We start from the raw sequence: 21,687 nt of genomic DNA on the forward strand, positions 1-21,687 counted from the left end.
CCTGCTCCAGCTCCTGCTGCTGCTTCTTGGGCAGGATCCACTGCGTCAGCATATTCGTTGTGAGGGCTCTGGCACTTGAAAAGTGTCTTTCGATGTAACTGATTGCAACTTAAGAAGGCCATTACAGTGGCAATAACTCCCTTGCAAGTCCCTGCAATCCATCTTTTTTATTGAATGTCTATCTGGGAATATTGGCAAAATGAAGTCGACACTTGTTCAACATGACTTACAAAACATTCTCAAAAGGCGCAGTACATTACTTTGTCGCCTGAGCTTGGAGTTTCCAACGACAGTTGCAGAAAGTCATAATAATTTTTAATTGTTAATTGGTTAATTTGCTTCGAAACAAAGCTGCATTAAACTGAAACTTTGAAATAAAATTAAATATCCAGCATTCCACGTTCCTTAACGTTAAGCATTATGTATATTTATTCAAAATTAAATCTTAGTAGAATACTCTACTTACATTTAAAGTATGGCGCCTATTTGATATGGATTTGCAGCCTACACTATACGAAATGCGAAACCCTTTAGCAAAACCCATTCATCACAAGTGTCAGACAAATATTTCTGATACAAAAGCAGCTCATGGTATTTAGAACCGCTAAACATGGCAAAATAAAGTCGGCTGCTATCTGGAAAGCACTTCAGCGGCATGTGCTACCAATAATAATTAGGCACTCTGTCTGCACTTATCGCAGATATATGGCCACCAGACTGAAAATGGGGGAAAACGAGGAGTATGGCGATGGGAAGCCACGATAGTCTATCCTCTGATTCGCACTTGAATCTATGACACCGGCAGATAAAGCCATCAAAAACATTTATTATTAGTAAGTGGGATTTTCGTTTTGGGCCAGAGGCTCAGTTGAACAACTGCTACCATTTGAGTCGGACAGCTTTATATAAATCCTGTCGAGTTAAGAGTTTAAGCATTTCGAGCGGAGCAGGTGCCACGAACAATCGGATTTAATTGAGTTAAACTTTGGAAAAGCACAGTAAGTTGTAACAGGAAACGGAAACAGAAACAGCAGCAGACATGGACAACAAAAGGATTATGGGTTTAAGCCATTTTAAGAGCAATGTTTAAAATACTCTCGAAAATAATGGTTGCCATAGAAGCACATCTGTTTTGTAGTAAACTTTTAATAATTTTACTTTGTCAAAAATAGTTTAGTTGATTGTTAAAACAATGAAATAACAGATCAGAAATTTTAAACAGAAAAAGTCATTCTACTATAAAAATCAAAGCTTTGAAGAACCAAACTATTGAACTAGAAAGCTAAAAGGAATTTTTATTGGAAGGGAATTATGATTATAGATAAATAAAAAAAATATGCAGTCATTGAATATTTTAATAAAACTACATTCTATACAATTTGTATTATTAATGAAACAAAAAATAATAATTGAGTAAATACTTTACATATGTAGCAATGTTATGAATAGTCAAACTGGATCGATACCCTTTTGAAAGGGCGCAACTGGCGAATGGGATTGAACAATGAAAGGAGCTCTCGACCAGAAAATAGGATGCTCACCTGGCTGTGATTGCACGTAGCGCAAGTAGGCCCTGTAACCCAGATAGGCGAAAATGTTTGGAGTCAAGTGCCACCCACGGATGCGGATGGAGCTTGGCTTGGGGTAGCTAATTTAGAGCGGGAGTTTCTGGCCTGGGCGAAGCGTCCTCTTTGGCACTCGACTCTCAACTGCCAGAACACAGCCAGAAGCACCAGAAGCACCAAAGGGCCAGAGGACCAAGGGAATGCTCTGCACCCGGGGGCCATAAGCATTTTTCGGTGCCAGTGGAAAATGAATGGGAGTTTGGGAATTTCGACTGCTTAGCCTGTCATTACGCTGACAAAATAAGATTCCAGCAGGTTGGTTAGCTCTGGCATTTTTGTGAGGTATTTTCGACGGGAATCCCATTGCAAAAGCGTTGTCAGGATGCCAGAATGCCAGGATACCAGGTGGTAGCCTCAGTTCGGTAGTTCTGTTCGAGAGACAGGCGATTGCATAACCCCTTTCGGTTTGGCAAATCAAGCGCATGATATTCGGATAGCAAATGCTCGGGATAACAATGGTGTAGGGATTAGGCCCCGGAGTGAAGTCCTTCCGAAGGCTGCTTTTTGCTGCCTATTTTTGAGAGCGCGATAATTGCATTTCGAGCACAATTGCTCCTATTGTACGGGGCCAAACAGTCTCCATTTTGGCCCAGTCCCCCCCGAGGATAATATGGCCCCAAACCAGCCTGGAAAACCCATACCCCAGTCCAGTAATCTACCCATCTCTTTTCAGCCCAGCGATGGGAGAGCGTGTGGAAAAGCGACAGGGAAAATTGGGGGGATGTGGATTACATCTCGTCCTCCCATTGGCCACCATCATTATCCTTGCTGCGCAGACGCAGGCTATGACGTCATCAGCTGTCGTGAAGGACGAAACTTTGGGGGATGCTGCACTGACATCGCATTCAGCAGCCAAAATCCTTGAAGACGTCCAAACCATCAGCGCAGTTCAGGATTGGAGTTTGCTGTGTAAAGAGCTCTGCGGGTAAGTTTCGGATGGATCAGCCATCCAAAACTCTGGCAATTACTTGGAATGTAAGGTGCCTTAGAGCCAAGTGACTCAAGTGTTTGTTTGGCAAGTGAAGCAGGTTTCCCACTACGAAAAAAACGCGAACTAATAATGATAATATAAAACGTTTGCCAAGTTAAAAAAGTGCGTGTCGCTGGCCTTGTGAAATCATTCGCGATTCGCGTCGGCCTTTCAAGTGGGGTCTATCGAGGTTTTCCCCAAATCGCGTGTGTCAGGGAAATATAATCGACATTCCTGATCGGTGGCTATATCTGTTTTTGTCAAGTGCCCAATATTTTAAGTATAACTGGTACTCAAAGTTGCCTGAAGTGCTGTGTTCATTTGTAAAACCTTTAAAATATAGCTTAAATATCGGGTTTATTTACAATAATATCTGCGAACATGCAAGAAACAGTTGTCTTGTATTTTAACTAGAAAGTGTTGTAACGCTTAAATATTTAAAATATACTTCTAATTTTTTTTAATAAATTGTTCAATGCTGCAATATTACGTTTGAAATATATTTTTTGAACAAAAAAGAAAGTCAATGAAGTCGACATACTCCTAGATTCTTTGTGCGCCTTAAATCTTAAAATCTATTAAATATAACGTGCATAAATAAAACTTTGTCATCTACGGTATATTTCGGTTAAAATCTTTTTTTAATTTTCTCTGCATTGTTATTTAATCAGCATTTTGTGGTTGATCCTTGCAGAGCTGGCCTGGGCGTTGCTTCAACGCCTGATGTGGCCAAGAACACGATCCTGAGACCGGAGTCGGATGTGGCCAAGTGCCGGCAACTGTGTGGACTGCCTAGGGGTAAGTGGAGTATTAAAACTCTAGATAAAATGTTATATTTTAATTATAATAGCTAGTCTCACACACTTTATTAAGAATATAAATTTGCTAGGCATTAGATATACAAATAATTAATTCCTTTGAAAATATCACTTTGATAAATAAGAATACTAAATGACTCCACTGAATAACTTCCAGGTGAAACGGGCGACTTGGTCTGCTCGAGCTTCTGTCGTCAGAGGGGTCACTCGCTGCCCGGATGCAGTCCCTGCCAGCAGGAGGTGCGCAGGATGAAGGAGGCGAAGGAGAATAAGGAAAAGGAGAAGAAGGAGGAGGACAAGGTTCGAAAGGACGACGAGGAGAAGGCCAGTGGAGTGCTGGGCGATCCAACACACGGTTCCAGAGCCGCGGAGAATGCAGAACGGAGATCGGTCGACGATGCACTGTGGACAGTGACCACCGTGGCCGTGGCAGCCGCCTCGGATACGGATACGACGACCACTCCGGCTCCGGACTGGGACGAAGTGTGCAAGGTGCTCTGCAAGACTGGCGATGGCGGGTCTTTGTGCAACTGTGATTTATCGCCGTTCTTCAGCTGAGCGATCCCCACCTTCCTGAGGGGATCGCTACCGATGGAGGCGCTAAATCACAAACCCATATATATGGATCGAGAATTATCTGATGTTTTGTTGTTCTTCGTTTTTGAACTTCAGTTAGTGCTATTGTTGTCATGAAAAAGTATCTCCCATATATAATCTATATCGGAAAACTTGTTACGAAAGTTTAGTTAAATACTGTAAAGAGATAAACAAAAAACTATAGAAAAATCAACAAAAAAAAACACAAAAAAAAAACAATTCAATATAAATAATACATAGAGAAGAATATACGAGGAGGAGGAGCAAGCAAAAAAATTCCCTATGCGAATCAATTAATTTGTAACTAATTTCAATTACAACTAACTATAGAAAGCTATAGAGTAAGCAAGGGGGGCACCCCCAACTCGGAAACAGCAGAATCACGCAGGGCTTCCAGTGCGCCGCCTCGGAGATGAGGATCCCCAACCAAAGGAATCCGAAGCCCTCCGGACGGACACAACCCGTATTTAGGTGATTAGTCAAGGAATTGGACTGAGGAGACACAAGAAGATATATGGAGAACAACCAATTAATATCAATGTACACAACATATCGTGCGGTAAACACTACCCAAAATCAAAAAACCCCAATCACATTTAGTTGGAAATACTACACCTTGGTTCGATGGAATCAGCATATCAATTTACCAGGAGGCAAAAACAAGTTGGTATCTAAAGAATTTCCTTTGTTTTGGCTTACAAGTTATTGGCGAATCTAAAGCATTGAGATATTTCAAAACAGCATCAATTAGGAGTGTCGCAATTAGGCCAAGTTGCCAACCAAGAGTTTAGTGTTGGTTACGGCCCTTAAACACATAAACAAAAAAACAACATTTTTAAAATATACTTGTACTTACTAACGAATAACAAATGTAATTGGTCTATATATATCCACACAATGAGTTGCGATTGCAAATCAGAAACTCAGACGGGCTATACTGGATCTTCCAGACCCGTATATCATATATATATATAAAAATCTATATATATATATACATAAAGCTGTAAACCATAGTTACCATAATATCTAGGTGTCATATTGTTCAGCATAAATAATCGCATATGATGTATTGTATGCATATTATCTGTGTGTTTGGAAGACATTTTTTCGCATTGCATTGAAATGGAAGACAATTAAAGCAAATCGCATTCTGGAAGACATGCGTTGCGGCAGCGGCAACAAGATCGGCCAGCTGCCAATTAGTTTATAAGATACTCTATATAATAATAATGAGATTTTCGATTTGAACTCGAAGATATAGTCAATAGAAGCACACGTTGTTGTGACAAACGCGACGCTGTGACTGACAATAATTAACTATAACTAAGGAGGAGAACAGCAGGCAAGAAAGTTTGCATACTCAGTGTCTATATATCAGTACTATTGCTAATATTAACCATGCACTAATCAAAGGAAATCAAAAATAATTAATTAATATTGTATTGCACCAAAGTTATAAGGCAATTTTCAGAGCACATTCATTGATAACCTAATGCGGCTTCAGTATGTATATCGATGTGTAGCAAGTTAATCACTCAGTAATTAATATACGAAATGCACTTTACATTTATGTATATGTATATGTGTTTAGGCGTTGCGTTTCTGCCATGAATACAGCGGCTAACGAACCGATCACACGGATTATGCCGGAATAATATCCATAATCCATAATCCATAATATATATATTTATAACCAACAGACACATCATCATCAATTACGAATACCGAGTCGAAAAACCGTTTCGAACCGATTATGCCGTTTCGCAGTTTCGTTTTTTTTCAGTTTTATCCTATGGCCGGGCATTATCTTAGTGGGTAATGTCTGGGGCTATGGTCAAAATAACACAGAAAAATAGATTTAAAGGCAATTTCACAACAGATAACCATAACAGCAACTACACAACCAAATAAAGGCAATTATTATCTTATATACGTTAAATGTTGTAAAGCCCCTCTAAACAAAAAAGAAACAGTGTTTTATTGGGATGGATAGGAGGTTCAAGGACTTTTCAAGGAATAATCAATTATTTTTTTATTATATAACTTTTTTAAAATGAATTTCACTGATTTATCATTAAACTCGTTTAGAATTATTTCACTGCATAAAATTTGAATGCACTGCTTTACCAGTTAAACTTGTAGAACCGTTTCACTGCTTTAACCGCAACAACCCGCTTGCACTGCTTTAAGCAGTATTTCAAGGGCGCGCTTTTTATATTGCCATCTATCGAATTATTTAATATACAAACGTGGACCAGTTCGTTGTGTACTAAAATTAATTGATTATTGTCGTAATTTCTAGCATATTTTTATATATTAATTTTTTCACATGCAAGCAAATATAAGTGTGTGTGCATATTTATTATACAAAGTGTATATAGTACTCATAGTGACTGATAAGCATGAATTTAAAAAGCCACGCAGCGTTCTTGATTTCAGTCTAATTTCTCAACTCAAGCAAACCATGTTAAAGGCAATAAAGACGTTCCTTTTTGTTTGCTCCTTGTATAGTGTGACTGGGCAATACGATAAAGGGGTATAATTATTAAAAATATTCGATCAACATTTTCTTCAATTTAATTAAACAATTTGTAGGCACTATGGACATTCACGGACAATCTTGAACCGGACCCATATCAAATTTGCGGCCTAAGCAACCCAAATGGCTTGAAGAGCAACTTGAAGGTACCCCAAGGTCTATCCGCACCTGGCCAATATCCATGGGTGGTAGCCATTTTCAGCCAGGAAAAACTCCTTGGAGGCGGTTCCCTGATTGCCCCAGGAGTGGTCCTTACAGCGGCTAGCATCGTGGTGAACAAGGCCGCTCCGGAAATGGTGGTCAGAGCAGGCGAATGGAATATGGCAAGCCGCAGTCAACAGCTACCGTCGGAGGATCGCCAGGTGGCCAGAGTTGTGTCACACAGGGAGTTCATGTACAGATCAGGAGAAAATAACATTGCACTGTTGTTTCTAGTCTCTCCCTTTGAGTTGAAACCCCACATTCAAACCATCTGCTTGCCCAGCCAGGGAGCGTCTTTCGATCAGAGGCGCTGCTTGGTGGCCGGATGGGGAATGGTCGCACTCAACGATAAAAATTACTCCAATATCCAAAAGAAAATCGATCTGCCCATGATTGATAGAGCAGAGTGCCAGGATCAGTTGAGGAAGACCAGACTGGGCGCGGCTTTTGAGCTGCCTGCTAGTCTGATATGTGCCGGCGGCGAGAAGGATAAGGGTGAGTGCATCGGCGATGGAGGATCCGCACTTTTCTGTCCCATGGAAGCGGATCCAACTCGCTACGAGCAGGCTGGCATCGTCAACTGGGGCATCGGTTGTCGACAGGAAACCGTTCCAGCGGTCTTCACCAGTGTGCGATTGTTCCGAGATTGGATATTTGAGCACCTGGCCAATAGCTCCAACAGTGTTCCATTCGCTGCTCAGTCTGATACAAGGAACTATAATAAAAATTATTGATATTTATCACTCTACCTTATATATTCATGTCTACATCAGAATAATAATCACAACAAATACTGTTTAATTATTGTTATTTGTTTATTTTTATAATAATAGTTTCCAACGTAATCGTTAAATAGAGAACGGCAAACATAAACTGGACGTGTTCATTGCATTATAGGTAAATATATTTAAAATTAAGATTTAGCGTTAATTGCTTTTGCGTACAAATATTTAACAAAGTCATGAGTATAATTTCAACTAATCTTACAATGAAACAAGGAAGATACATTGTGCTTCTTCGCCTTGGGCGACATTAGTTCGTTAGTCGATCTTCGCGAGTTAAGTACAAAAGAAGGCTAGTTTTTGTGGTCTGTGCTCTCGATCGGGGATCAACTGAACGGGATCTGGGATCAATAGGCGGAAATCATCCAATACAATATATATACTCCATCCACTGGCGATTATGTCCTAGCTTACTGTTTCGTTTTCTGATTCCATTAGCAAAGTTCGTTACATGACAAAATGCTTACAAAAGTTGCTAGTTACACTATGACAGTTTACAATTGGCAAGTATGAATCGTTATCCTCGTTAAGTATCTGATTTGTATTCGTTATTTGTTGCTTAAGACGTTAGTATAATATCAGTTTTTCCTTTTCCCCTCGCAGCACCTGCTGCTCATCTTGTCTTTTATGTGTGTTTCATTTTCCTGGTCATTTGAATTTTGTAACGCCACACAGGCCGTGGATTAGCTAATCGACATGCGATTAGAGAGTCGTCTTCATCATTCGCTCGCCAACTCATCAATGCGACATCGCACAGCGTGCTCCAGAACCTCCAGACTGGCGTAGTCCAACTCCTTCACCAAACAGAGAGTGGCGGAAAGAATATTCGAATTCTGCGAAAGAGGGATGTGATTCAGTTATCGATCTGCCTTATCAATGGTTTCTCAGGCTATACACTCACCCTATTCACGGGCCTGCGGTGGTAGCCCGCATAGTGATTCATCACAGAGGCCGACAATGTCGTGGTCGAGTCACTATACCTTCCCTCAGGTCGCCTTAAAAACAAGTATATATAAGCTTAGCAATACAATTAGGCCAATTAGATATCAAGTGCTAAGCGATGTTACCGATTTTTATTGGCCTTAACTAAGATCGTTCAGCTTTAATTTGCACATTAACCAAATATTCTATATGCATACAACTTTTTTACAGTTTTTGGAACCCAAATGGTTAACTACACACATAAATGAATCGATTTTCAATAAGAATTGTATGCACACAGGTTATTTGTTTAAACAGCAGACAAAAAACGCGCCTTTAACCCATTTAAAAATAACAGACGCAGCCATTTAAAATAAACAAAAGCCGCCTGGCTATCTGTGATATGTCGCGCTGTTTACGCATAATAAAATAAGCGGAGAACGCAAAAAACTAATAGAAACGACCACCAAATAACCTGGTCGATGACCTCACCTCGCCCTGGGCCTGTCCTCCGGATCCCATTCGCCGCCGTTCTCCCGAGCACTGCCGTTCCGGTAGGCCGTCGTCTCCGGTCCCGCGGAGCGTCGCTGCGGGTGGTTCAAGTGCATCTGGCTGCCGTAGGGATTGTGATGCACCTGGGGCGCCTGCTGATGCTCCTCCCACTCGGTGAGGTCCGTCTGGCTGTGGCGGTAGTGCGCCGGGTAGGCGGGTCTGTCCGACTGATAGTATTCCTGTACGGGAATACCACAATTAGATAGTGTCATCATCCTCCAGTGCCTTCGTTCCATTACTGCAACTCCACTGAGGCTGGCCGGTCTTACCTTCATCGAGTGCGCCGAAATGCTGGGCGGGAGCGGCGTGGGCCGCACCTCCCTGTACGTGTGCGTACTACTCTCCTGGTCGGATCCCGGCGAGCGCTGCTCGTCGAGTCCGCGTTGGTGAGGCGTTAGTGGTGCGGTTTGCATTTTAGTTGGGTTTCGGGTTGTGGTTGTTTTAGTTGTTTTTGGTTGGTGGGTTGCAATTGGGATCAGTGCATGGTGGGTGAGAAAAGCAGCAGAGAAGAGACATTAGATACGAGTTGATATCCCCCCCCACCCATTCCCAGTCCCCAGGGCAATCCACACATGACAAATTGCTCAGCCAGTCAGTCATTCGGGCAGGGCTAATTCTCTACTGGTTCAGTGGGTTTTCGGAGGGCCTAGCCCTTTCTCAGCACCGAGAGAAATTGTGCTATTAAAATGCAATTAGACAGCAAATATTTAAGTTTTCGTATAAGTAACGCGACTTGGAAGTATACCTATTCATACCAGATATTTACGTAAGCTTCATTTACCCCAAACAATCTGGTTAAATATTTTCCCCACGTGCATGAATACATAAAGACCAATTTTATATGGCTCATTTTGGACTTTTGTTTTGGGCTTCTTCGGCAATCATAGTTCGTCCCCCCAGTTCCCATCTCTCTGCACTCGGTTCCAAAGTCAACCAATTGACTTAACCCACAAAGGCCGACAAGCAGACAATGGCCCATTGGACAGGCGGCGGGAAAACGAGAGAACCTTAACCATGCCGAGGCTATCGCGTGATGGCTATGCCCCAATCCCTAACCCCATCTCCACTCGTGTGTGACGGGCGCCCACACCCTCGAACATTGAACATCGAACCTCGAACCTCCAACCTCGAAAATAGGGCCCCGAAAGTGGGCCCGGCTACACACTGAAGCTGAATTCTGTCATGTCGGATGCGTGGGGCTGTTACATGGTGTTATTTAGTAGTTGCTGGCGGTGGTGGGGCTGTGGATCTTACATCGTATTGGTGGTGGGAGGTGCGCTGCTCTTTGGTTATGGTGTTATACATGGGCGATGGCGGATGCACGGGTTCCTGGGGAAAGGCCGAAACGAGATTAGTGGGGATTTGTGGCTGAGGAACGGGGCACACACTGATCTCAGATCTAACAAGACGAAAAAATACGAGTATTTGCTACTGAAGCACATTACACATTTTTAGACGAATAACAACCATTTTTAAAAGAAACAAAATAGGAAATCAAAACTAGCGCCATGTACTAACAATATTGATTAAGCATACTAGTAATAACAATATAAATTTAACAAATTAGCAAAGCGAATAATAATAAGGAAACTATAGCTGCTGACTAAGACAATAAACATCTACTTTGCAAGACACTTTCAAGAGTGATCACTAAACCTACTCCTAACTACCTGGCTAACCTGCCATTACCTTGGTCGGCGTGGGTGGCTGGGAGCCCTTCAGCGGCTGAGCCGCCTGCACCTGGTAAAGATCGCTGGCACTGTGGCTGATGCTTCCTTCGCTGCTGTTGTTGACCAGCGGACTGGGCAACTGCGGCGACTTTTTTTTAGCAAATGCAGAGTTAATGGGAGTAGGTGGTTCGGGGTTAACAGAGAAATAGAGCAAAACGGGCGCAAGAGTTGATTACAGAGTTACGAGTTCATTACCAAGGTGAAAGATTATAGCCGCTAAACCAGGGCGTGGTGTGGGAAATTTCACCCAGACAATGGGAGCCATTTACCTCTTTCATGGGACTGGAGCTGCGGCGCTGCTGCTGCGACTGCTGCTGCTGCTGCGACTGCTGCTGCGGTTGATGATGTGGCTGCTGGTGGTGATATTGCTGCTGCTGCTGCTGCGGCGGCGAGTGTTGCGGGTAGCTGTGTTGCTGCTGTTGCTGCTGCTGCTGTTGTTGCTGCTGCTGCGGTATCTGCTGAGGCGATGTGCGCGATGACTGCTGCTGCTGCTGGTAGGCATCCTCGTAGACCTCATCCTCCGGTGCGGCGCCTCCGCCTCCACGCAGCGCCTCGTCCACCTCCTCCTGCGTGACCTCCACATTGTCGAGTTTCTTCAGGTTGGGCAGGGCGCGTAATACGACCGCTCGATAGCTGTGATTGTGGTTAAACGGAGGTGAGAACGATCATTAGGGGCTTCTGTACTGAGCTAACCATAAATTACAGAAATGTATTTAAATTATGAAAAACTATTTATATACGTTTCAAAAGAAGAAAAGCAAAATCATCACGTTTCATTGATAATAGAATATTATAATTACGTATACAAATCGTGTCTATGATATATTTTCACTCTAATTCGTAATAGATATTCTGATCCATTTGAGTTACTCACTTGGGGCCCGCTCGATCGCAGCAGGGATTTTCCTCCAGCCAGAGATACCTGAGACTCGGCAGATTTTGCAGGTAGCCAATCTCGTTGATGTCGGAGATGTTGTTCTTGCGCAGATACAGTTCCTGCAGTTTGTGGCATTCCTCGAAAGGCGACAGCGTGCTGATCTTGTTGACACTGCAAAACAAGCATATGACTTAGGGTTCAAGAAACATTCTCTTTGGAGGACAAAGGCGACAGCAAACTAACTGCCGTGAATCATCACACAAAAGATTCTCCGGCAGCTGCGTGGGGTCATTAACTCGTCGGATTCTTCGCAGAATTCTCCACAAATAACAGTTAAAGAATCTCGACAGGGGGAAAAGCTGATTGTCATCATTTGTCTTCGTCTAGGTCAGGTTTAAGCCCATGTTCCGGGCGATTCCCGCTTAGCACCTGGGCTCCCAACAATGCCAATTACCCACTGAAGTGGCTCATTGCCAATGGCCAAACGCGTGCCACGATTGCCTTCCCAACTAATTGAATGCGTAAAGAGAAGGTAGATTACTACACTGAGAGAACAGATAATGGTATTTCGTAATTATCATTAACTTTTCTCCCTGTGTGGATACCAAAAACATCACACGACAGAAACAACTGTATAAACTTAGCCAGGAAGATCGCTAAATGGCACACGAGTGCGTTGCCTCAGTGAATGTCTGGTATCTGGAATTCGTGGCACTATTAATAGTTCGTCAACTAAATCAGGCCAATCGGCAGTTGAGCCAGGAATAAGTGCGCCTCCTGAAGTATGCATAACCAATGTTTCCCCCGAAGAGTCAAGGTTATCTAGCACTTGAGGCCTACCAAGTGGAAATATCATTGGAGGTAAAAAGAAAAGTGCTTGCAGCACGCAAGTCAAATCAATATGCACACTCATAACGCAAGGAAATGGGCTGGTAAATGGTAATGAGTAAAGGGCGAGTATACCGCCAAGCAATGAAGACTACGCCAACGCATTCTACCTGAAGTATGGTAAGCCAATCTGATTTATGGTTCATTTATTGCGAACACCACTCTGCGCCTAGCCCAACAAATGCCCCAGAAAGCCGAGAACCCCACGTAAAACTAATACTCATCGCGTTGAGACTGAAAGGTTTTCCTTGTTTATTTCCTAGCCACGTAAAGTAATGCAAACAGAGCAGGCTTCTATAGGAAGTTATTGCCCTCTGGCTTACACGCTTGCCATGCCAATTTATTATCAATTTATTCATTCACGTTTGTATATAGGAATCGCCTTTCATTATCTATACACTGATAAAGCTCTACGACAGTTGGGTAGTCTCAATTGCGGTAATAGCTTTCTGATAATAGAAGTCTGGTCTAAAAAGAGCAATCAAGTATGTGGTAATACAGTTCCAATGGGCAAACCAAAAGCTAATATTTTAACGAATTAAGGGCACATTTTTTATCTCGTTTATTCAAAAATTTACTCAAGATAAGCTTCTATTTTGAGAACACATTGTTTTCATGAACGGCGATTTCATGTTTTGCAATGCAAAATGTTTTTTTTTATTTTTTTAAAAAACTTTTATATATTTTTTTGGTTTTGAGTATCATACATTTTTCGACATACATATATTTATATGATTCATTAAATGGTAAGCACAGAAACAAAAAACCGAAAACAATATGCCAAATAAGAAACACTTTTGCTGTTGATCAAGATCGGTGTCAATTCATGTTCAAGGGTATTATTTGTATTTTACTTCACGAATATATCTGATATCCATATTTGTTTTGTGTTTGTGTGTTCAATAATATTTCCTATTTTGGATGAAGTAAATATATAGAAGAATTCTTTGCCAGATCTGATTTCTCCTGAAGGTGCGATATCTTCTACTCCCATACCAGAATTATTGTTTCCTGCTCCCTGGGGCCACGTCTATTATTCGCTTCATCTGAAAATTCCTTTTGAAATAGCTAATTTGCCCATACCTAAATTATTATTTCCTGTTTGGAACTGCTATTCTCACGGTTCTTTTCCCCAAGTTCAATGCCAAATCCCATCACGCTGGCTCCCTAGAAGGCCTCCTTCTATGTCTGTTATATGCATAATTAAACGAATCGGCCGAGTCGAGAGTTTTCAGCACATTGCCAACAGATGACAGAGAAGTTTGGGGGGGAATCGATTTCGGCGACCTTGGCAGTCAAAATGATTGTCGCCTTTAATGGCAAAAGTGGCAAAATCAGCAAAAGCAGCAGCAGCAGCAGCAGCACATGCAAACTTATCGAGCGACATGCAAGTACAACAAGTAACCAGTACAAGATGAAGTACAAGGCACAGCGAGATACAAAAGTATCTGCCAGATACGAGTCATACTACAGATACAGGCCCCCTACGCAGTGTGGCCTACGCGACTTGGAAATGTACGCGGCCAGTTGGTATTGCCAATTTTGGAGCTCCCACGACTTTTAGCTTAGTTTTCTGCGTCGCCAGCTTTTTGCATTAATTACGCGCTTGAGCGTGCCAAAGTATATTTTGTATTTGAGCTTGCCTAATGATGGGGCGATGACATCACTGGAAAGCAAATATCTCTACTTTTTAATATTTCTACATTTCTACCGTAATCTTGGCGGCGAATCCGCCTTTGAATCAATCAAAAGGCACCGGGTCAGGAAGTGATAAACAAGATGATCCTTATACAAGATTTAGTTCACGACTTGAGACTTACCTAAGAGCCAGCACTTCCACTCCGCGCATTCGCTTGATGATGGACACATCGCTGAGATCACTGCCCCTGAAATAAGCACAGAATAGATGGTGTTTTAATAATGATAAATAATGTACAGTGGAGCCCCCTTAGCAGTCATCACGCTTATCGCAGATGGGTCAAGAGTTTTGGGGGGCCCATCACGGAAAGTAGCTCAACTGCTTTTCACGCTTTTCCAAGCGTTTTTCTCGAGGGGCGCGTGTTTTTCCAGCCCAGGGAATCGTGACTCGCTCCAAAGTGGACACTTCTAAACTGGTTAGAAGATTGCCCCCGGATTTGGGTCGAGTGAAAGCAGCCGGAGCGGCCAAAGTGAGCAGCAAAGTGGGCAGATACCCCAGACCCCAGACCCCAGACATCAGACCCCAGATCGCAGACCCATTCAACACAGATCGAAGCTTTCACTATAGTGGATGGCTGCACCTGCCCCGGTGCGATTAGCAATAGATCAATGCACGGGCGGAAATTAGATCGAAAAGCGATTAAATGAACATTGGGGTGAGTCTTGCATGTGCCACATTTTCTGAACTGTAATAAACAATTAGTCGTGCTAACTAAGCTAAGGCATGATAAGTATGCCGCTGACTAATCAAATAATTTTAAGTTTATTATGTATAAAAGTTTCCAAGTGCTTCCTTTTATCTTTGCAATTTCAAAAATCTATATATAAGAACGACTTATAGAAGTTCTACTGTAGTTTGGCAAACATTCCTTTCGAAATATTTGCGTTATTCAAAGTGTTAGCAATATCATACGATATATTATGATATTTTCTATAGTTATTTCTAGTTATATGGGTTGTGTGCTTACCAGCAATTTAGCTTTTTGATCAGGGCCAGATCGGATTGCTTGGCCCGCGCAATCACCATTTCCTCGGTGAGTCTCGACATTGTGTGCGATTGTGGCTTTGATGGTGATGCTGTTGCTCCAACTGGTGTTCAACTGACCCGTGGCCACAGGTGTGCCACTTGCAGATTCCGGCTGTATATATTGTATGTGTATTCGCAGCCGATGGTTAACCACGTATTTAAGCCGCTTGTGAATGCCCAATTTTAGATGCCGAGAGGTGAGCAGCAATGCAGTACAGTGAAATAGCTACAACAGGTTACGCTGGATAGGTAAGTAATGTTGTTTTTGCTGTTGCTGTTGCTGTTTGCTGCTATTATAGTTGTAATCACTGGCGTGTCGTAGGCGTTGCCTTGTTGTTGCTGCAATTTGTTGTAATTACGTAGGTCTTCCAGTTTTCAAGTTCCTCTAGGTTCGGGTTTATCAACCGCTTAATGTTGGGGTATTTGCTGTAGTATAGCTCGTATCTGCAGCTACAATATTCGTTAATCACTCAAAATGTTAGGCTTTATCATTAAGATGAGAACTTGGTGTGTGACATCCGAAAATTCACTGTGGTTTTACGGTTTTTCCAACTGGCTAAAGCTGGGCTCTGAAGACCGCTGTTTTGCTATTGTATCTGGTGTTTTGTATCTCGTATCTTGTAGTATCTGCAGCCAAAGCGAATCTCCTGCACGGATGACTAAGCCGCTCGGGTTGTTGCGCCGCGCTTTTATTATTATTACTTTTACAACTATATCAACGTAACACGCCGTTTATCTACCTATATAAGCACTATATATGTGTATATCTTAATTTCAAACCGTAGTATCGCTATTAGTTTTGTTTTTGCCAAAAAATTGTTGCTTGCATTCCGAGGTACGAAAGTTTGGCCAATTTTCACATTGTCTGGATCGATTTTTTCGCGCCCAGATGTTTTCACTGCGAGAACTAGTGGATGCAATATATTTTGGTTTCGAATTTTGTAACGCTTCGAGTTTCTGAAACAAACCGCCGACACTTTCAATTTCACACTGACAGTCGTACGCAAAGCTAACTACGATTAAGCGAAATTCCGACTTTTTCAGTTCCGATTTTCCTATTTTCCATGCACCGTTTTTCGTTCCTCGCTCTCTTACAGGTATCTGTATACGTGTGTGTGTGCGTGTGTGTATGGGCACGCGAGAGTGTATGTGTGGGTGCCAGAGCGAGACAGCAGAGACGCGCGTGTTTTACACAATACTGCACTATTATACACTATTAGTTGTTTTCTTTCGAATACGTGCGCACGGCTCGACGGCGAAAAATAATCTGGGGGCTCTGAGGCCTCCTTAGGCGTTTAACTGGAGCTTTCATTGTCTTTGTTTACGAATGCGGTGTGGAGAAAAAGAGCGGAAAGAGCGAAACAGCGTGAGAGAGCGAGAGAGTGTGGGCGGTAAACAGGTTTTATTAAAATATTTGTACTTTTTCTTTATTATACAATAGTTGACCGAAACATGAGTGAGTTAATTTAAATTGATATCCAAAATTTACAAGCAAATGTTCTTTATGCCGACGTTTTTACAAAAAACAGAATTTTATTTTCGTTACGATAACTTAGAGATGACTTTTGTCGCCGGTGTGACCGCCCTTGCTGAAAGCAAACAAATATCGAAACAGTTTTCGTATTTAATACCCCTATTTTAAAATAGTTGTTTATTGTTAAAACCATATTCGAATTGTTAACATACATATATGAAAGTGTATTAAGTTTACTATTTAATTTTTCTAAGCTAATATAAACAATTAATAATTCCGTTATGGGTATTTCCGCCTGCTTGCTTCCGGAACAATAACGCAGTTCCTATCCCTTCCTGGGCCACAACCACGGATGAAATTAACCACTTCGAATAAATACATGAGGACTAATACCGCCAATCTCCAAGACTTCATTGTTGTTTGCCTGTCAGATATTCTTTGTACACAAAAAATATATTAGATTGCCATACACAAATTCGTTTCAGATCTGATTCGAATTAATTAATATCGGGCGGATCTAATGTATTCGATATGCGTCATGCATTATTAATAACTCTTACGATTAGTGTAATAACAATAACTTTTGCAAGAGTAGAGTTAACGAAATATTTTATTACTTTCTATCTCTTTCATGTTAATATTAAGAAATTTGAACTATTCTTCTTACCATCCGTTCCGATATGCTCGATTGCCGCGCAACCCATCCCTAGTATACTATCGATAGGTGCAGCCAAGCGGTCACACTGCTCTGCTGCTGATTTATTTATAAATTAATTTCTCTCTATCTCGGCTCGTTTCTCGCCTTGTTTCGTCGTCCGCGACGTGTTGTTTTGTGAAAATTTGCATCGCATTTTTGAGCGTATGCATTAGTGTTCGTCGGTGTGTTGATGTGCGAGGAAAACGCTGCGAATTGCGAGAGAGATCGGGAAAACAAAACATCCCAAGCAGCAGCAAGCCATCAAAATCATAACCTTGGGCGTGTGTTAATCAAGTGATCCGTACTTCCCCGCCTCTCCCCCCTTTTATCTACATACATACCTCCACATCCACCGATTTTGATCTGGATTACTCGTTTTGTTGAATTGTTGCGTCTGTTTCGCTGGCGTTTCTGTTTCCGTGCAAACATCTGGCGAGATAAGGGCCTATATAGTTTCGCCCCGCCCCCTCGCTGCCCCTCCGCTCCCAGCCACCCAAGCAACGACAAGAACAACAAAAACTTGGTTGCAAAAACGGCGCTGAACGTAAGTTGGATTACGTCATCGTTTCGAGGGCAAATTTAGACTCTGATTGTGCCATATATACACACTATACAGATATATCCGCAGTTATAGGTTCGCCTTTGGACAGAAACGACGCCCGCGCATCGCAACTTTTAGCGAAAGATGATTCATGTGGGCGAAAATACGTGGAACCTGCGGATCCTCATCACGGATCTGCAGGTGGAGAAGACGCTGCGCGTGAAGGGTGACCAGCACATTGGAGGCGTAATGCTTAACCTTGTGGATCCGGAGATGCCCAAGGATTGGTCCGATCACGCACTGTGGTGGCCCGCCAAGAATGTGTGGCTGACCAGGACACGGTCCACGTTGGACCAGGCCGGAGTTCAATCCGATTCCTTTCTACACTTCACGCCCATGCACAAGACGCTGAGGGTGCAGATGCCCGATCTGCGTTATCTGGACTACCGCGTCAACTTTTCGGCCAAAACTTTTGGAGCTGTTGTGAACTTGTGCAAGGACTTGGACATTCGCTATCCGGAGGAACTGTCGTTCTGCAAGCCCCTGGAACCGGATCATCTAAAGAAGAACTTCTCCAAGCTGCCGCAGCGCAAGATTCCCGTGGCCGAGGCAAATGGAATCGCCTACGTGCAGCCAGCGTTGGACACCAACTCCTTTGTTCCGATCACAGGAGCCTATAACGGCAGCAATGGCAGCCTGGATCGCTCGCACAATGGCAATCTGCTGTGCGCTCCAGCCTCACCGTATGCGACCACTCCCCGGAGGGCAGCCACCGCCCCAGGAACACCCATCAGTTCGCCCACGGGCACCTGGAAGCACAACTCCACTGGTTATGCCAGCTACGATTCCAACTCTAGTTTCGGGGACCTCCAGGAGAACCTGGCCATGTCGCCCAGGTCGCCCAGTCCGGATGTAAGAGCACGCTTGGTTCGACCCAAGTCCCGGGTGGAGAAAGCCCGTCTCAACGTGGGATGGTTGGACTCGTCGCTTTCCATCATGGAGCAGGGCGTTAGGGAGTACGACACACTGTGCCTGCGCTTCAAATACTTCACGTTCTTCGATCTGAACCCCAAGTACGACCAAGTGAGGATCAATCAACTGTACGAGCAAGCCAAATGGAGCATTTTGAACGAGGAATTGGAACCTACCGAGGAGGAGACCCTCATGTTTGCCGCCCTGCAATTCCAGGTGAATCATCAGACGGATCTTCATCCACCAGGCATCGATTCCGGGATTGATACTTCCAGTCAGGAGACCGGCGGCGAGGACGACATTGACTCTGCTCTCAACGAGCTGCAGATCACCCTTGAAGGACCAGGAGGCGGCAAGGATCAGGGCAACATCACCAGGATACCGGAGCTGTCGGACTATTTGAAATTCCTCAAGCCTCAAAGGTTCACACTCAAAGGATACAAGCGCTACTTCTTCACCTACAGGGATCTGCATCTGCACCTGTACAAATCGCAAGAAGAGTCAAGGCGGGGAGCTCCCACCATCAGCATCAATTTGAAGGGCTGCGAGGTGACGCCCGATGTTAACCTGGCCCAAGGAAAGTTTGCCATCCGCCTGGAAGTTCCGCCAGAGGGTAGGAATGGTCCGAATAGTGAGGTCTGGGTGAGATGCGACAACGAAGAGCAGTACGCCAAGTGGATGGCAGCCTGTCGTCTGGCCGCCAAGGGTCGCTCTCTAGCCGATAGCTCTTACGACAGCGAAGTGAGCAGTATTCGATCGCTGCTGCAGATGCAGAAACCCGCCCAGGGAGCTCCACTCACCGTAAATCCTCGAAGTGTTGAGCCCATGGATTACCTCTCCCCCAAAATGATGCGCAAACTATCCAGCAAGGCAGTGCAGAGGATCCTAGAGGCCCATGCCAACGTTCGCCAGTTAAGCTTAATGGACGCCAAGATGAAGTACATCCAGGCTTGGCAATCTCTACCCGACTTCGGTGTAACTCTCTTCATCATCAAATTCGATGGCCACAAGAAGGAGGAGCTGTTGGGCGTGGCCAATAACCGCATCATGCGCATGGACCTCAGCACCGGCGACCACATAAAGACCTGGCGCTACAACACAATGAAGGCATGGAATGTTAACTGGGGCATCAAGTGCATGATGATTCAGCTGCAGGACGAGAACATCGTCTTCTCCGTGCAGTCGGCCGACTGCAAGGTGGTGCACGAGTTCATCGGCGGCTACATATTCATGTCCATGCGATCCAAGGAAAACAACCAGACGCTGAACGAGGAGATGTTCCACAAGCTGACGGGCGGCTGGTCGTAAGCGGATTAGCGCAATCTGGAGCAGTGGACTGGAGTCTTTTGAGTGCCAAGCACAAACCTCGTCGCATGTTCTACAGTTTTATCTACATATATTTACCTAATGTAGGGTGCGTTGATTTATGGGTTGAAAAGTAATCTGTGGACTACACCAAGCAACTTGTTCGTAACTTTAGTTGTTAATTTCGCAATGTTTTTTTCTGTTCGGGCTATCAACCTAAATATGTATCTACTTTTGAAACAACTTTGACAGACTAGTAGTAACTAGTAGTTTGTTTTCTTATTGTCGGCATTTACCTAACAATTAGTTAACTTTATAAAATATAAGTCTTCAAATTCGTGTTGTAAAAATCATATCTATATCTTAAAGTGAAGTTTCTTGAAGTTGTCCAACGATTACCTACTTTTTTAATCAACCCAGTCAGTCGACCCACCCGAATCGAAAGCGTTCGTGTATAAGTGTTAATGAAAGTGGAATTCTAGACTAATAACAATCACCACGCTGATAACGATAATGATAACGATGTTGTGCCTTTGCCAGAGCAATCTTAACCCAAAACAAGTCCAAGTCAATGTCCTGTGTTCTCTGTGTTGTCTGTTTCTAACACAGCGTTAAATTTACACAGCTTAAGTCCATTTTTGTACCACACTTGTGCGGACTTGCGCGACTAACCCGCAGTTTTATATATTGTATATTTATTAAACAAATTAATAAGCAGAATAAATTATTTTATATGTTTTTAATGATCGTAAACGACGGCTTCTTTGTTTGTATGCATTCCCAATGGCAGCTGGAAACCCGAGCCCATCGGGATTACTCATTCAACTTTTATTGCGGGCTGTGTGCTTCTGAGGGGCGTTGATGCAACAACAGCAACAGTCGGGCGTTTAATATAAAGCACGGCTATTGTTATTAATAACAGCGCACTCAATTGGATTGATAAGCACCAAGCACCACGGCGTTGTACAGTCGTATATTGTACATATATGGGGATTCGAGATTATAGGAAGCTCCGTGCTATGCCATTGATTGATGACCGCCTCCCAGAGTTATGTGCCTCAGAATGGTGCAACTTCTCACGCAATGGCTGGCGAAATCTTCAATTTGATTTAATTTAACGGGGTGACTCTCAATATGGAAAATGCCGGAGAGACTGACACACACTTTATATATAGATGTTTTTTTTTATTAAAATGCATTTTACAATTTGTCACAGTCGTAAGTATTTACATTACTAATGGAAGAATACTTTCACACGAACCAAATGAATAATGCAAACCACATTCTATACCCCAAAATAAACTGAATTCTTATAAATCTATATTTGAATCACTTTTGGGCGCTTCTGATATAAAAACATGACATGATTAATATATAAACAATTCTACATAATGGAAAAAAAAAGCTTTTATCTTTTAAATAAAAATAAAAAAAATGCTTCTTGCCACTATCACAGAAATATTTTAATACTGG

The 21,687-nt window shown here is 43.0% G+C and overlaps 4 protein-coding genes across 10 annotated transcripts; 3 read left to right on the forward strand and 1 right to left on the reverse strand.

Annotated features, from left to right (window-relative positions):
* Window positions 1-2,298: 2,298 nt before the first annotated feature.
* LOC120450239 lies at window positions 2,299-4,560 on the forward strand. The gene is made up of 3 exons (XM_039633120.1): window positions 2,299-2,550; window positions 3,290-3,393; window positions 3,571-4,560. The coding sequence occupies exons 1-3, from the start codon at window positions 2,306-2,308 to the stop codon at window positions 3,969-3,971; spliced, it is 750 nt and encodes a 249-aa protein (XP_039489054.1). The 5' UTR covers window positions 2,299-2,305; the 3' UTR covers window positions 3,972-4,560.
* Window positions 4,561-6,422: 1,862 nt separating this feature from the next.
* LOC120450501 (phenoloxidase-activating factor 2) lies at window positions 6,423-7,552 on the forward strand. The gene is made up of 2 exons (XM_039633552.1): window positions 6,423-6,546; window positions 6,606-7,552. The coding sequence occupies exons 1-2, from the start codon at window positions 6,475-6,477 to the stop codon at window positions 7,482-7,484; spliced, it is 951 nt and encodes a 316-aa protein (XP_039489486.1). The 5' UTR covers window positions 6,423-6,474; the 3' UTR covers window positions 7,485-7,552.
* Window positions 7,553-7,632: 80 nt separating this feature from the next.
* LOC120450499 (cilia- and flagella-associated protein 410) lies at window positions 7,633-16,594 on the reverse strand. Of its 6 annotated transcripts, none has more exons than XM_039633547.2 (10): window positions 15,167-16,594; window positions 14,321-14,386; window positions 11,610-11,783; window positions 11,005-11,368; window positions 10,695-10,814; window positions 10,260-10,334; window positions 9,275-9,370; window positions 8,946-9,184; window positions 8,434-8,527; window positions 7,633-8,365 (listed from the first exon to the last, which is right to left on the reverse strand). In XM_039633547.2, the coding sequence occupies exons 1-10, from the start codon at window positions 15,244-15,246 to the stop codon at window positions 8,252-8,254; spliced, it is 1,422 nt and encodes a 473-aa protein (XP_039489481.1). In that variant the 5' UTR covers window positions 15,247-16,594; the 3' UTR covers window positions 7,633-8,251. The 6 variants fall into 6 exon arrangements, with proteins under 6 accessions (XP_039489481.1, XP_039489480.1, XP_039489482.1 ...); XM_039633546.2 differs by having other exon boundaries at window positions 10,695-10,823; XM_039633548.2 differs by lacking the exon at window positions 10,695-10,814 and having other exon boundaries at window positions 15,167-16,592.
* Window positions 16,595-17,453: 859 nt separating this feature from the next.
* LOC120450498 (unc-112-related protein) lies at window positions 17,454-20,967 on the forward strand. Of its 2 annotated transcripts, none has more exons than XM_039633545.2 (2): window positions 17,454-17,940; window positions 18,013-20,967. In XM_039633545.2, exon 2 carries the CDS (start codon window positions 18,082-18,084, stop codon window positions 20,215-20,217), a length of 2,136 nt encoding a protein of 711 aa, XP_039489479.1. In that variant the 5' UTR covers window positions 17,454-17,940; window positions 18,013-18,081; the 3' UTR covers window positions 20,218-20,967. The 2 variants fall into 2 exon arrangements, with proteins under 2 accessions (XP_039489479.1, XP_039489478.1); XM_039633544.2 differs by having other exon boundaries at window positions 18,025-20,967.
* The last annotated feature ends 720 nt before the right edge of the window (window positions 20,968-21,687 follow it).

Source organism: Drosophila santomea, chromosome 3L, assembly GCF_016746245.2.
Source record: "Drosophila santomea strain STO CAGO 1482 chromosome 3L, Prin_Dsan_1.1, whole genome shotgun sequence".
Taxonomy (NCBI): Eukaryota; Metazoa; Arthropoda; class Insecta; order Diptera; family Drosophilidae; genus Drosophila; species Drosophila santomea.